At 44.2% G+C, this 13230-nt stretch overlaps 1 protein-coding gene across 1 annotated transcript in view; it reads right to left on the bottom strand.

Annotated features, from left to right (window-relative positions):
- Positions 1 to 13230, bottom strand: part of RDH10 (retinol dehydrogenase 10) — a 26489-nt gene extending 13259 nt beyond the window's left edge. The window contains exons 1-2 of the mRNA XM_059042949.2: positions 12741 to 13230; positions 10898 to 11133 (exon numbers count right to left, since the gene is read on the bottom strand). Coding sequence (XP_058898932.1) covers positions 10898 to 11133; positions 12741 to 13029 — 525 coding nt within the window. The 5' untranslated portion in view covers positions 13030 to 13230. The remainder of the gene's footprint in view (positions 1 to 10897; positions 11134 to 12740) is intronic.

The following is a 13230-nucleotide window of genomic DNA, read 5'->3' as shown; positions in this document are numbered from 1 at the left end:
CCAAATGGCCTAAGACACCCCTGACCCCATTAGAACAGGCTCTCAAAAAGAGACCTAGAAGATTTCAAAATCCCTCCCCCTTACCCACAGAGGCTTTGAGGGCTTAGCTTTCAAGACACGGAATTTAGACCCTTTTAGCCTCAGCATTTACCTTTTTAATTTTCCACATTTACCTTTCTGAAGCTTTCACACTTTGGTAAGCCTGTGAGAAAACCCTACCTAGGAAAAAGTTACCCCTTTAAAAGTCAGATACTTGGGCCACAAGTTTGGACACCATCAGCTGGCCAAAACTGCACAATTTTGAGAATCCATGATTAGCATTTCCAAAGCAAAGCTCGTGGAGTTACCTGGAATTCTGCTCTCAAAAGAATATTATGTAACAGAATAAAGGTTTTACATTCTCCAGGAGATAAGCTTAAAACAAACAAAAGCCTAAACTAAAACCACACTGTTACTGCCATTTCAGTTCCAAGTATTTATAGAACTTTGTTCAGCCAGTCTTTGTAGAAGAGCCCTTTTTATTCATTACTTTTTATGCCTGTCCTGTCAGTGTTGACATGCAAACTAGGAAGCGAAGGAAGCTGAGTGACCGAAGATACACCACACTCTTGTCAATGAAGTAACCACCTCAGACACAGACCATGGAAAATTACAGAAAAGGGACAGAAAAAAACACATGAATTGGGCTTTGGTAATAAAATTCTAGCGTGGTATTGGGTCTTTAGAATTTTACATGTTTGTCTAATTTACGGAGCAAACTTTCTGGGGATATTAAGCTAGGGTTAATTAGTCATTGCTAAACTAACCGTGCTAATAAAAAAAAAAAATCAACATTAGAAGGTGGATTCTTACATTATATCACAGGGCACAAGCATAAGTGACTCCTAGGAGAATCTACCAGGAGCTTTGAACATGTAGCTGAGATAAGTATTTGTAGAGCTTCTAAACTAAGCCCTAGGCTGAGGGTCTGGGTCCTAGCTTCTTCCTTCCCCAGTGGTGACCTTAGGCAAGTCCCATAACCTCTCTCGGTTTGTTTCCTCATCCGTAAAAATGGGGATAATGGCTCTACTTAATTCAGAGTTGCTATGAGGAGCAAATGAGAGAAGAGTGTTTATGAAAGGGCTTTGTAAAATTTAAGTGCTATGTAAAAGTAGAGTAAATGTACCCAAGGCATTTATTTATAGGCTATATATTAGGCATATATTTATAGGCTATTTGGGTGAGAAGTGCTATCTATTTTGGGTTATGTCGTTTCTTCAAGTTCCTGCAATTCCTGGTTCTTACTATGTACGGCTCGCAAGCCTCCCTGCCCTCCACATAGTGTCAGACCACACTTCCGGCAAAAAACCAGGACCTGACCACTAGAAGCAGCCTCACAAACACAGGGCTAACAGCTGCTTCAGCTGCCTGCCCCCTTCCTCCGGAATCCTGGGAGATGCTGGGTTTGAAACAACCAACACTTTCCAGTAACACCACTTCTTGAATCCTTTTCTTTAGTTCTGTTCTATTGGGGTCAGAAAATCAACGCTTAAAAATACAAATTACACTGCTTGATGGAGAAGAGTTCAGCAAATACTAAAAGTTAGTACAGAACTATATAAAAATAATTTATTACACCTGATGTTTCTCTTTCCCAAGAGATTGCAGAACTATCCCCATTTTAAAAAAATCCTTGAGAAATCAGTAGGGGGCAGTATGTTAATTACAATTTGCAGGTGGGAAAAAAATTCAGGCTTTGAATTTTAAGTTGCACTTGTCCTCAAAATACCCATGTGCTTACATAAGTTACACCACAAACATTTTCCCAGTTACACTGATTTGGAAGTGTTATTTTGAGCCCTATTGTTTAGAATAACACTGAGAAGCTGAACAGTGTTAATATTCAGAAATTCCAGTACTAAGCCATTTGAAGGAAAGGCAAGAAATTCACATTTTTATGCAAGCAGCAAATGAGAGAGAAACACTGTGGTTTCCCCAAACCCCCAAAACGCCAATGTTCACGATGTTAACACCGTTGTCACCTTTCACACATCTTTGCGCGACCTTTGAAACTTTCACAGACCAAGTCACGTTGTGTTTCCGAATGTGAATTCACTGTAAGTGGCTTGTCAGTTGGGCTCATTTGACAGCACTCAAGGTTGCAGCAGTAATTGCCCTTCCTTGTTAAATATTCTAGCAGCACTTGCTGCGGTGTTGAAAGTTTTATCATCATTATGAGAGGATATTCTTTTCTTTTTCCCTGTGGTTCACTTAATTTTAGCTTCAGAGCATTTAGGAAAATGGTCCCTGACAGGTGTGAACTTGAGTTTTGAGGGAATTGACAAATAAAGTAAAAGAGAAAAAGAAACTCGAGAACGGGCCATGCTGGGTAAGAGCAAGTAAGAGATGTTGGCACCCTTCTGCTGGAAGGCATGCCTGCCAGCGCTGTGATGGCATAAGCCTGCGTGAAGCCACAGGCCCAGGTGACGGGAGGAGGCTGGCCAGGTGTGGCAGGGGAAACGCGATTAGGTCCTAAGGCCGTGCTCTGACAACATTCACTCTACATGGTGTCTGAACACGGTTAGGTCACAATACGGGGAGGCTCTCTAAGGCGGCCCTAGGACGGGGCCCAGCTGTATGCTTTACCAGTCTGCCATATATTTTCAAAGAATGAATTAAAAGACTCCATCCTCCAAGTTATTTTCTGGTTATGTTTACAAGGGGTCTCCGCCTAAAAGGAGTTTTTAGCTCAGTTAATAGAACTATAAGAAGGGGTTAGTTCTTTGCATAGCTAACTACGATAGTAACTTCTGAGATAAGAAATCAACTAATTAAACCAAGAGAGATTCACACGTTTTAATCTGATTCCTAGAGTTACAGGCTCAAAACACTGGATTTAACCCATTCAGTTGAGGCAGGGAATATAGGTCCCTATTTCTTAAGGACTATCAGTTTGTCATACTCCAAAGATCAATGACAAAAGGCCCTTTATCTTGGGACAATTACTGCTGTGTGTGGAAGGAAATAAAATACAAATCCACCCTGCCAGCACACCCCCTAGTGGAATTTCAGCATAGTACAACTTGGGGGTCCAAAACCATCCCGGGGATTTAGGACTTCACACAGGCTCGAGTGCACTTTTCCAAGTGCGGCGTCTGTAGCTGCGCCATGGTCAGGAGCCTCCTTTCCTGAGCGCTCCAACACAAGCCGGCAAACCGCACACGTCCTCTCTGCATCCAGCCACGCAGGCGGGCAGCGGGGTTAGACAGCGGCAAGTTGCCTACTTATCTTAATTGGAAGAGGCTGTAATTTTAGTTTCTGAAAGAACTAGAACAGAAATTTTAGATGAATCTGCTATTAATATTCCTCAACTCAAGAAAAGAACTTAAATAAAAAGGGGTTTCCTACTTAAAAAAAATTATTCCACCTCCCCAGTGAGGTTATATTAAACTGTTTGGAAAGTGTTTTCTGATTGTCACATCTTAGGTATGTTCAAGTTACTCAAGTCAATTCACTAGAATTTGCCAAAGATCTTTTAAAATCTGAAAAATGGTTAGGGTAAAAACTAAACGTAAAGAAAGAGAATAAGCTGAGAATGCGAGCAGTTAAGCACTGAACCATAGGGTCTGTAGCCCTCCTCTGGGCTGCAGTGACCCGATCACGCATCGGATCCAGCGGCTGAGGGCTCTGCCGGGCATTCTCCACTCAGTCTTTCTGGAAAAGCTGTTCCAGCAGTGTTAGCCTTAGCGCAGGTTAACGGATGCTTCCACTTTGACATGCCGTATAGATTAATTTCTACCTGGGCAGATATTGGATAAAGCCCTGGATGTAGAAATAATGAGGGAGAAAAGAATACCAAGTTTGCTTCCAGGAATCAAGATAAACAGCACATAATCAAACAAGAGAGGACCATTCCCTGAACCAGGAGCTTGACACTATTCTACAAGGACTGCCCCCTTAATATATAAAGACACTATGAAGTCAACATGAAAAGATTTTGAATGTATCCGTTTTTCTTTCTCAGGAGTAGTGATACATTGTGTCTGAACTATTCAACTTTTGTCTCCCAGTAAGACAGGACCCAAATGGCAGAAGAGCTGAGTGTGCTGGGCCCCTTCAGGCCCAGCGTGGTGTCCAGCCCGGCGGGTGTCTACAGCCTACCAGGGGGTGTGATAGGTGATGAGCTTGGAAGGCAGGTGGAAAGCAGCGTTGGAAGGCCTCAGCTGCCATGCTCACAAGCCGGGATTTCACGCTGTGAACAATATGGTCACACGGGGCTTGGGGTAGGTTCTAGTCAGCATCATCTTTAAGCAGGCACGTAACAAACTCAAGTCTGCTTAGATAACCCTGGATTGGACAGCAAAGGCTGGAAACGGGAGAGAAGTTCAGAGATTCTTTGTAGAGACCAGGCAAGAAGTGAAAGCAGCACGAAGGAGGATGCAGGAATGGAAAGGAGGGGATCAAAGTACATGACAGCAACAGATCAGTCAGGATTTGGTGACCCATGAATGTGTGCGGGATAGAGCATTAAAGACACTGCTGACGTTTCCAAGCCTGGTACTGGCCACAGCAGGGAGTTCAAGAAGGGGCGAAGAGGAATCCGTTCAGTTTTGAGGTGCGCTGGTTTTAGGGAACGCGTGGAGGAGCCGAGGCAGTTGTACGCACTTGGGACGCTTAGAAATCACAGTTGAAGCCACCGAAGTAAACAGATTACTCAACTAGAGGTGCACAATGAGAAGAGGTCTGCGCATGCCATACTATAAACAGCCATCGTATCTCGGAGGCAGGGAGGCTAAGAGGATTGGGAAGACAGGAAGAGAAGCAGGAGAAAGGGGGCTTATCACGGAAGCTAGAGCACCAGCGTTTCAAAGAGATGGTCAACAGGCTCACGTTCTGTAGAAAGGTCACGTCACACATTGGATTTGGCCATTAAGCAAACCCCTGCTATTTTCTCATATGACATCGGTTACTTAGCAATGTTTTCTAAACAACTCAGATAACCAGACACAGATTACAACATATATCAAAGGTGTTGGGAAGATTTTTATAGGATGGTTCCCTGCTCACACCAGTTATGTAAAGTGACAGTTTATCATGTCATAGATGTTTATTTCTAGTAGCACTAGATTTGGGTCCAGCATGTAATATATCAAATATAGAAACTTAAAGCTCAGTGAGCATGTCATCTTATTTTACGTTAGGAAAGAAGGCTGTGAAATGACCCTGATAGGTACAGAGTTCCAAGTATCCAAGCAGTTGCCATCTAAAGAGATGTTTTACTCGGTTTTTAACTGTGACTGTGAGAATTAATAAGATAAAGTATGCTGACCCTATGTCAATTTACAGTGTGGTTCAAGACACAAAAAGTTTATTTCTGAAGCTCAAACATTTGATTTTTTTTTTTTTTTTTTTTTTTTGCGGTATGCGGGCCTCACTGTTGTGGCCTCTCCCGTTGCGGAGCACAGGCTCCGGATGCGCAGGCCCAGCGGCCACAGCTCACGGGCCCAGCCGCTCCGCGGCATGTGGGATCTTCCTGGACCGGGGCACAAACCCGTGTCCCCTGCATCGGCAGGCAGATTCTCAACCACTGCGCCACCAGGGAAGCCCCCATTTGATTTTTATGCATGTGAATTTATTTAATAACAAAAGCCAGCTCTAGTACAGACTTGAAAATACACCCATGAATTTCAAGTTTTTAGCAGGGAAAACAAGACTCTATAGAATTCTTAATATTATGCTTTGGAGGAGGAAGTATCAGCCAAATAATTTTATAAGAATCGAAATTTTTTTTTTTAATTCTAAGAAGCCTTGACCACAACTAGATTTCCCTAACCAGAGAACAGAGGAATATACTATTTGAGATTAAAAACCAGTAAATCACATAAGAACTTAAACATTAATGATTAGGGACCATTCATGAGATATTAGGTACAACCATAGCACTAATGTCTTTAAGTGCTACATTACTCAGATCTAGCTGGTGGGCTTTTACTTTTCCTGGATGGATTTTAACTAAATAGACTTTAGACGCTTGGATATAGATAAATGCCTAATTCAGTAATTCATATTTTAAAACTGTGAAACCTTTTAAGTTAAGTGGTCTATTAATTAACTACCAATTATCTTGTCTGACTATCATATCAATAGAAGTAAATTACCGAGTAGTAGCGATTTGACAGATTTAGTCCTTTACCATGCAAAACTTCCTCAGAACATAAAAGGCCTGGAGTTAAATGCTTTTGCTTCCCCCTTTCGGTTAATCGGGGATCAATTTGCTGCTCACGGTATAAATGCCAAATGCACCTCTTTGGTCAAAAAGGATCTACAGATAAACTCCGTCTTTTAGAAATGGCAAGCAAAGATTTCTTTCTTTTTTTTTTTTTTTTTTAAAGATTCCTCTTAAAAAATAACAAATGAAGCAATATTTAATGTTTGGGGGGAACCATGGGTTTGCAGTTCCTATAATGGAGGCCAACTCTCCATATTTCAAAGGATACTAGAGAGGTATTTTCAAGCTTTTGCATCTCACCCAGATACAGAGAGAACCTGAGTGGACTGTTGCCCTGATTCATGCCAAAATTCAAGTGAACTGTATTGTACACATTCTCACGTTCTTGTCCTAACTGTGAATGTTGCACAACAGATTATGCTGATTAGAACCTACCTCAAATCCGTCACTTCTTGACTGGTGACCAAGAGAAGGTTCCTAGGAGAGCTGCTGGTGATAGGAGAACACTGGATGATAAAGTATCCCTGCAGACTGGGGGGCTGTGCAGAATAATGCCAAAGCATTACACCGCCAAAGCTTCTAATGCGTATGCAAATAGGTTCGAGGTTAAGAAGCAAGGAAGGAACTGCAGCAGGAATCCTATCCTTGAGGCGTGGCCACTGGCAAACGTGAACGACTGCCATATATCCAAATTGAGTTGATTCAAATTGGTCTGTCAACACAGCCTTCTCAAAGCCGCTAGCCTCGCACCAACGAGCAGAGTCAATATACCAGAGTAAAAAACAAGCTTACAGGTAGGGCAGGGAGAATGGAAAAGTTGTGGAGGAAAACAAAAGGAGACAGACACAATAACGAATGTGAGACAGCCTCACTTTGAGATCCCGTCAATCTCATGCAGCTTGAAGTAGTCCAACATAAGGCTTACCCTTTGAAACTTCAGAAGCCAGACGCGTGTGAGCATTCTCTGAATAGGTTATCTTCTAAATATTTAAGCAGAAGCTTAGTCTATACTATCAAACATTTACTGAGTGACTAGGAGTAGAGTTCTGTTCCTGGCAGGGGAAAACAAACAGAGGTCCATAACAAACTGCCTGTGGACAGCTTGCCATCTACTTGCGGATCTCAGGGCACAACGAATCAAAAGTTACACCAAAGAGCACATACTACGCACAAAGGATGGGGGTGACAACGAACACCGTGAGAGATCAAGGGGAAGAAGAGGCAGCTTCCTCAGAAAACAAGGGGTTGCACAAGACGGTCTCTAAGGATCCCTGTGGCTCTGATATGCAAAGATGCCAGAAAAGGGCTGGAGTGGGGATGGAGGTTATATGAAGAACTTGAGCCAGGCCTCAAAAGACATGTGGAGCGGAGAAGAGGGCCTTCCAGGCCGGGGGAGTGGCGCGAGGCTTGGCTCGAAGGAGGAGCCCCCAGAGCTCTTCAGTGAACGTCCGCAGGGTTTCTAGTTCACTGCCTTTGCCTTTACCTCTGGGTCAGGATCAACACGCTCTTTATTATGGTATGAAAACAGACACCAACTGCTACTTAAAAGGCTGGTTAAAGATGATCTGTTCAAATGATGAACAAGTCTTTGCTCAGCTGATCCACTCTTTAAAATGTATGGGGCAACTTCTTTTCCCCACCCAGATGTGATAAAAAGATGTGCTCGTTATTTTTTCTGGAAGGAAAAGAGCACATGCCAATACATCTCGGAACAGTTACCATGAACATTTTCACCTAAGGGGACTACTGGAAGGGAAGTTGAATTCAGGTGGTAACTTGTACCACTTAAACCTCACCCCTCAAAACACACAAAATAAATCACTATAAAATTATAGTCAGTCTTCTTTTAAATTTTGGTTGCTAGAGCTCTTCTTAAAAGGTCTGTAAGTCTTGGCAAGAAGCCAGAAATTCCAACTCTAAAATGAATTTTTTGACTCCATTTAGAAAATAGATTAAGTTTAGATGCTTAGGGGAAAAACAGCTGGAGAATTCAGGAGCCTCCCATATTTTAATATGAAGTGACGTCATTACTGTCAAAGCTTCCAAGAACTCCCTAAATTGATGTTAAGAGATGTTAAGCAACATATCTAAGCAAAGTAAGGACTCTGAGAAGGTGGTATTTTCCTCCTTGGTATAGACATTCAGTTCCACAGTAATTTTTTTTGTTGGAAATTTGATTTAATTTTCTACTTAGAAGTATATCAACTGATGTGCATTTTCAAAGCTAAAGCAATGGATTTTCTATGCTTAATACACTCTAATTAGCTCTCTTTTTATAGGATGTCTAGCAAAAAGAAGCTTCTTTTCTCTTACAAGTACCTAACTGCAGATTGTATGGAGTTTCTTTAAAAATCTCGTTATGTTTGGGACTTCCCTGGTGGCACAATGGTTAAGAATCCACCTGCCAATGCAGGGGACACAGGTTTGATCCCGGTCTGGGAAGATCCCACATGCCGAGGAGCAACTAAGCCTGTGCGCCACAACTACTGAGCCTGCGCTCTAGACCCCGTGAGCCACAACTACTGAGCCCACGTGCCACAACTACTGAAGCCCACGCACCTAGAGCTCGTGCTCCGCAACAAGAGAAGCAACCACGGTAAGAAGCCCACGCACCTCAACAAAGAGAGTAGCCCCCCTCTCGCCGAAACTAGAGAAAGCCCGCTTGCAGCAACGAAGACCTAACACAGCCAAATATAAATTTAAAAAAAAATCTTGTTATGTTTCAAATCGTACAATTCAGCAAAATATTCATGCAGAGAAGGTAGGCAAGATGGTTAAACTTCAGAGTATTTTGTGTAGGTAAAAGTTCGTATTTTGGAAACCATATATCATCTCAGTCAAAGGTTACTGGAAAAAAACAATCCTGGTGTCTGTGGTTCATAATTAGCTGACCGATGGCTGGATATCTGCTTAAGGATGACAACATGACTGAAATCAGCTGGAGTTTCTCTGGCAGCCTCATCCTTACCAGGCTTTAAATATGAAAACTACAGTCTACTTGTAATTTATGTGCTTTTTTTTTTTTTTTTTTTTTTTTTTACGGTACGTGGGCCTCTCACTGTTGGGGCCTCTCCCGTTGCGGAGCACAGGCTCCGGACGCGCAGGCTCAGCGGCCATGGCTCACGGGCCCAGCCGCTCCACGGCACGTGGGATCCTCCCGGACCGGGGCACGAACCCGTGTCGCCTGCATCGGCAGATGGACTCTCAACCACTGCGCCACCAGGGAAGCCCAACGTGCATCTTTTATTTCAAGTGGTGGCTGTTTGTTTTACTCAGAATTATAAACACACGAGATTCTTGATACACTGTATTGCCACGTGTATTCTGTTGTGCTGCCTTTTACTCACCTGATCCACCCCTTTGTCACCTGCCGCCTGTTCCTATGGACCCCATGGCAGCAAGGACTTACATTCAGTTCCCCACCCCCGGTGCACACACACACAAGCACACTCAAAGCCCTCCAAACTGTATTTGGTAACCTCCTTATGCGTTCGAAACATAGATATGAGTTAGCTCATGTCATTTAAATGTTCATTTCTAGAGCTTTGGAAATGAATTAAATAAAGCTCACGTTTAAAAATACAACATTAAAATAAGCTTCTTCTAGGGGCAGAGAAATGGTTTAATGTTCAAGGAGCAACATTTGAGTAAGTACTTCTATGGCTAGATTAAGTTTTTAAAACAGTTGCTAAAAAATTAATGAGGTTTAATGTGACCTATTTAGGAGAAACAGTTCTTTGTTGTGTTCTGTTAGAAGGCTAAGCCGCCTATGGGAGAGAAAAAAAAAGAAAAACAACAAACCTATTTCCTTACCCTTTCTTTATTGGATCCTACCTGACTACAAAAGAAAAGGGGAAATACTATGGGGGAAGAAAAGCAAAAAGTGGGTCAAGAGTGCACACTTATAGGGGAGAACTTCACACCTACCATTACTGAAGATAAACTCAGTTGCACAACTAGGGTTAGTTTTGCCCCCAGAGCAGAAGCCCCCGCCCCTCATCTATTTAGATGATGTAATAGCTCTGATGATTAGAAGCTGATATGGTGCATTCCCTGGTTTGCCAGGTCTCACAACACCCCTGCCCTCTACATAGGGACTCTGTGGTCCTATCAGGGTGACTTCTGTTCTCCGAAGAGACGCATCCTCTAAGCTGAGAAAGTTCTGAGATATACCCCAACAGGACAATGTCACAGACCCTGGGGACAGTCAGTGGATGGTAAGCAACTGCCAGGGTGGCCTGACCAGTCCCATGGGACCACAGATGCTGATCTCAGACTCTCTGGCACTTTCTAAAATGTGGCTGAGCAGTAATTTGGAAGCCTAAACTCTGACTTTAGGAATTCATAAGAACAACCAAAGTTTTACAAACTCAACAGAAAGTAAAATAAACAAACCCAGGGTTTTATGCTCCCTCTTGTTATTTTTATGGCAATCTTCCAAACTAGTTCAAAATGTTCAGTCCTCTACTCTCTCCAGAAATACTGAATTGGAGGGGAAAAAAAAAGAAAACAACGATTTAATAGTAACCGGCATACGTTATAATTCACCGGGGGGGGGAAGAGTGAATTGGAAGTAAGCTTTGTGGTGAAAGAGTGCAGGTGGTTTCAGGCTGGTCCTGAAGTCTCGCTCCTTCCCAACCTTCTTGCTGAGTAGGGCCCAGTAATAAAAACAAGGATGTTTATATTTACCCAGAAGTGTGCGTGGCAATTGACCATCATGGTTCTCTCAATGAGCTCATCAGGACATTCCAGAAGGTGATGCCCAGAAACCACGCCAGCGTTATTGACCAGGACTGAGACCTCGCCAACCTCCTTGCGGACCCTCTCCGCTGTCAGGTAGACATTCTCCCTCTTTCCCACATCACAGGTGTAGGTAAAAACCTGCAAGTTACAGTGGGGCAGAATTTCTTCCTCACCATTCCCAGCTGTCCTCAGAAGTCCAGATGAAGAAAACAAAATGGAACAGAGAAGGGATGGGGGGGTGCAAAACATGAGTCACGTGGCCATCAGTAGGACAAAGATCACACAAAACAAAAATCACTACAGTGAGCTTCAAATTTCTAACACCGTAAGCCTTGCCAATGACTGAACTTACAGCTGCCTTCCTCCCCCAAAAGTCTTTGGGAATTACAGCAATTTACTGGATAACTCTGCTTAGGGGAAAATCATGTAATTGTGACAAGCCCAATACAAGTCAGACCTCATGGGATCAGCTTCCCGGAGCTACAGACACCTGGAATGAACTGATCTCAGCCCAGAGAGTAACACCCCCTCCTCCCAAACACATGCACTACACACTCCTCTTTTGGGGGGAACAGTGGTCAGAAACAGATCTTACTCTTTAGTATGTGCACCCTCAAAATGGAAACTCACCTCAAGGTTCACAAATCAAAATGGTAATTAATGATCTGAATTCATCCAAAGCCAAGAAATCAACCAAGTTTCTCATAAAAAAGTGGGGCTCACACTGGTTTGGTCTAACTGGATTAGCTGAACTCCCCAAAGAAGCACCCTTATATAAACCAAGTTTACAGGTAAATATGCAATTTTACCATATAAGAACTCAATTTAAAAACCAAGAAAACCTTCCCTGGAAAACACGACTGTTCCCTTTTAGGTTTGGGCAGGGAACACAAAAATCTATATTTGCTACCCTCTTACCAATGGTGAAAACATACTAGTTTTGACCTTTGATTTTCTGACCTAAAAGGCAGGTACCAATAATTTTGGTGACAAATGATCAATATGGGGGAGGGGTGGTGCCCAAGTTAATCTTCGCGATATAGTTCAATGTTTTCCCTGGAAACAAAAAAATTGTCAAAAAGCAAGAGCCATTACCAAATCTCCCAGACCCAAACTTAGGGTCAGTTACGGTCTCCGCTTTGGCTTTAAAAAAAAAAAATCTCAGATTCAGGTTAGTTAATAAATATTCAGAAATGCAGATTTCCTAAGGTTATCAAAAACATGTAATGAATTTTACAATAGGGCTTGAATCCTTCGAGCGTTTTCCCTTAAGAGGGGGTTACCTTTCAATCAGGCTGAGTATGTAACTAAAGTACTGACTTATCTCTGGTGAAACAATGTTAATTATTTTCCCCTGGCTAAAGTTATAGTGAAATCATCAACGCTGCCCTAGTCGCAGCAGTTCAGACCGCAGTAACATATACACATGCATCAGTAGAGTCTGAGAACAACTTCCCAAAGACACTAGTTTCCCATTCGCAAACGAGAGTGAGCCATTTCTTTAGGATTCCAACCTGCGGTAACAAGTTCCCTTGCCTTCCTTAGCCTCCGAGGGCTTGGGAAACCCCACAGTCGTGCTCTAAGGGACAGGACCTCCGTTAAGACGATCGTGTTCCTTTATTAGGGGACAAATTCCACTCGCAGAGGACCGGGCTGGGGTTGGGGGAGAGGGTTCTCTTCCTCGAGAGCAGGGTTGACCGTGACAGTGGGGTTTCGGGGCCCTCCGGGGTAGGACGCGGGGTTGGGAAGAGGCTTGACCCAACAATGCTCGGGTGCAGGTTCCAGTTACCTTGCAGCGCCGCGGCGTCCGCCGCCTCCAGGTCGCGGTAGATGTGGCGCACCATGCCCGCCGTCTCCTCGTTGCTCTGAGTGTTGATGTCCCAGAGCACCAGCAGGGCCCGGCGCCGGGCGAACTCGAGCGCGAAGAGGCGGCCCAGGCCGCTGCCGGCGCCCGTAATGAGGCACACCTGGCCGGCCACGCTCTTTTCCTTGGGCCGCACCAGCCAGCGCGCCGCGGCCAGCACGAACGCCCAGAGCACTTTAAAAGTGACCACGAAGAACTCCACCACGATGTTCATCGCGACGTCCGGGGCCCCGCACGAGCCCAGCGCCCGCGTCCGCGCCCACCCCGCGCCCCGCAGCCCCCGAGATGCCCGGGGGCGCTTGTCAGAGCTGCTGGGACCAGAAGGCTGCGCCCCGCGCCCGCCCCCGAGGTGCCCGCAGGGCTGGAGTGCGCAGCGCCGCTCCCCGCTTGCGCGGGGCCACTCCCGCCCGGGCTC

This window comes from Kogia breviceps, chromosome 17, assembly GCF_026419965.1.
Source record: "Kogia breviceps isolate mKogBre1 chromosome 17, mKogBre1 haplotype 1, whole genome shotgun sequence".
In the NCBI taxonomy this organism is placed as follows: domain Eukaryota; kingdom Metazoa; phylum Chordata; class Mammalia; order Artiodactyla; family Physeteridae; genus Kogia; species Kogia breviceps.
The sequence above is the reverse complement of the archived record's forward strand: the minus strand, read 5'-3'. Positions and strand labels throughout refer to the sequence as shown.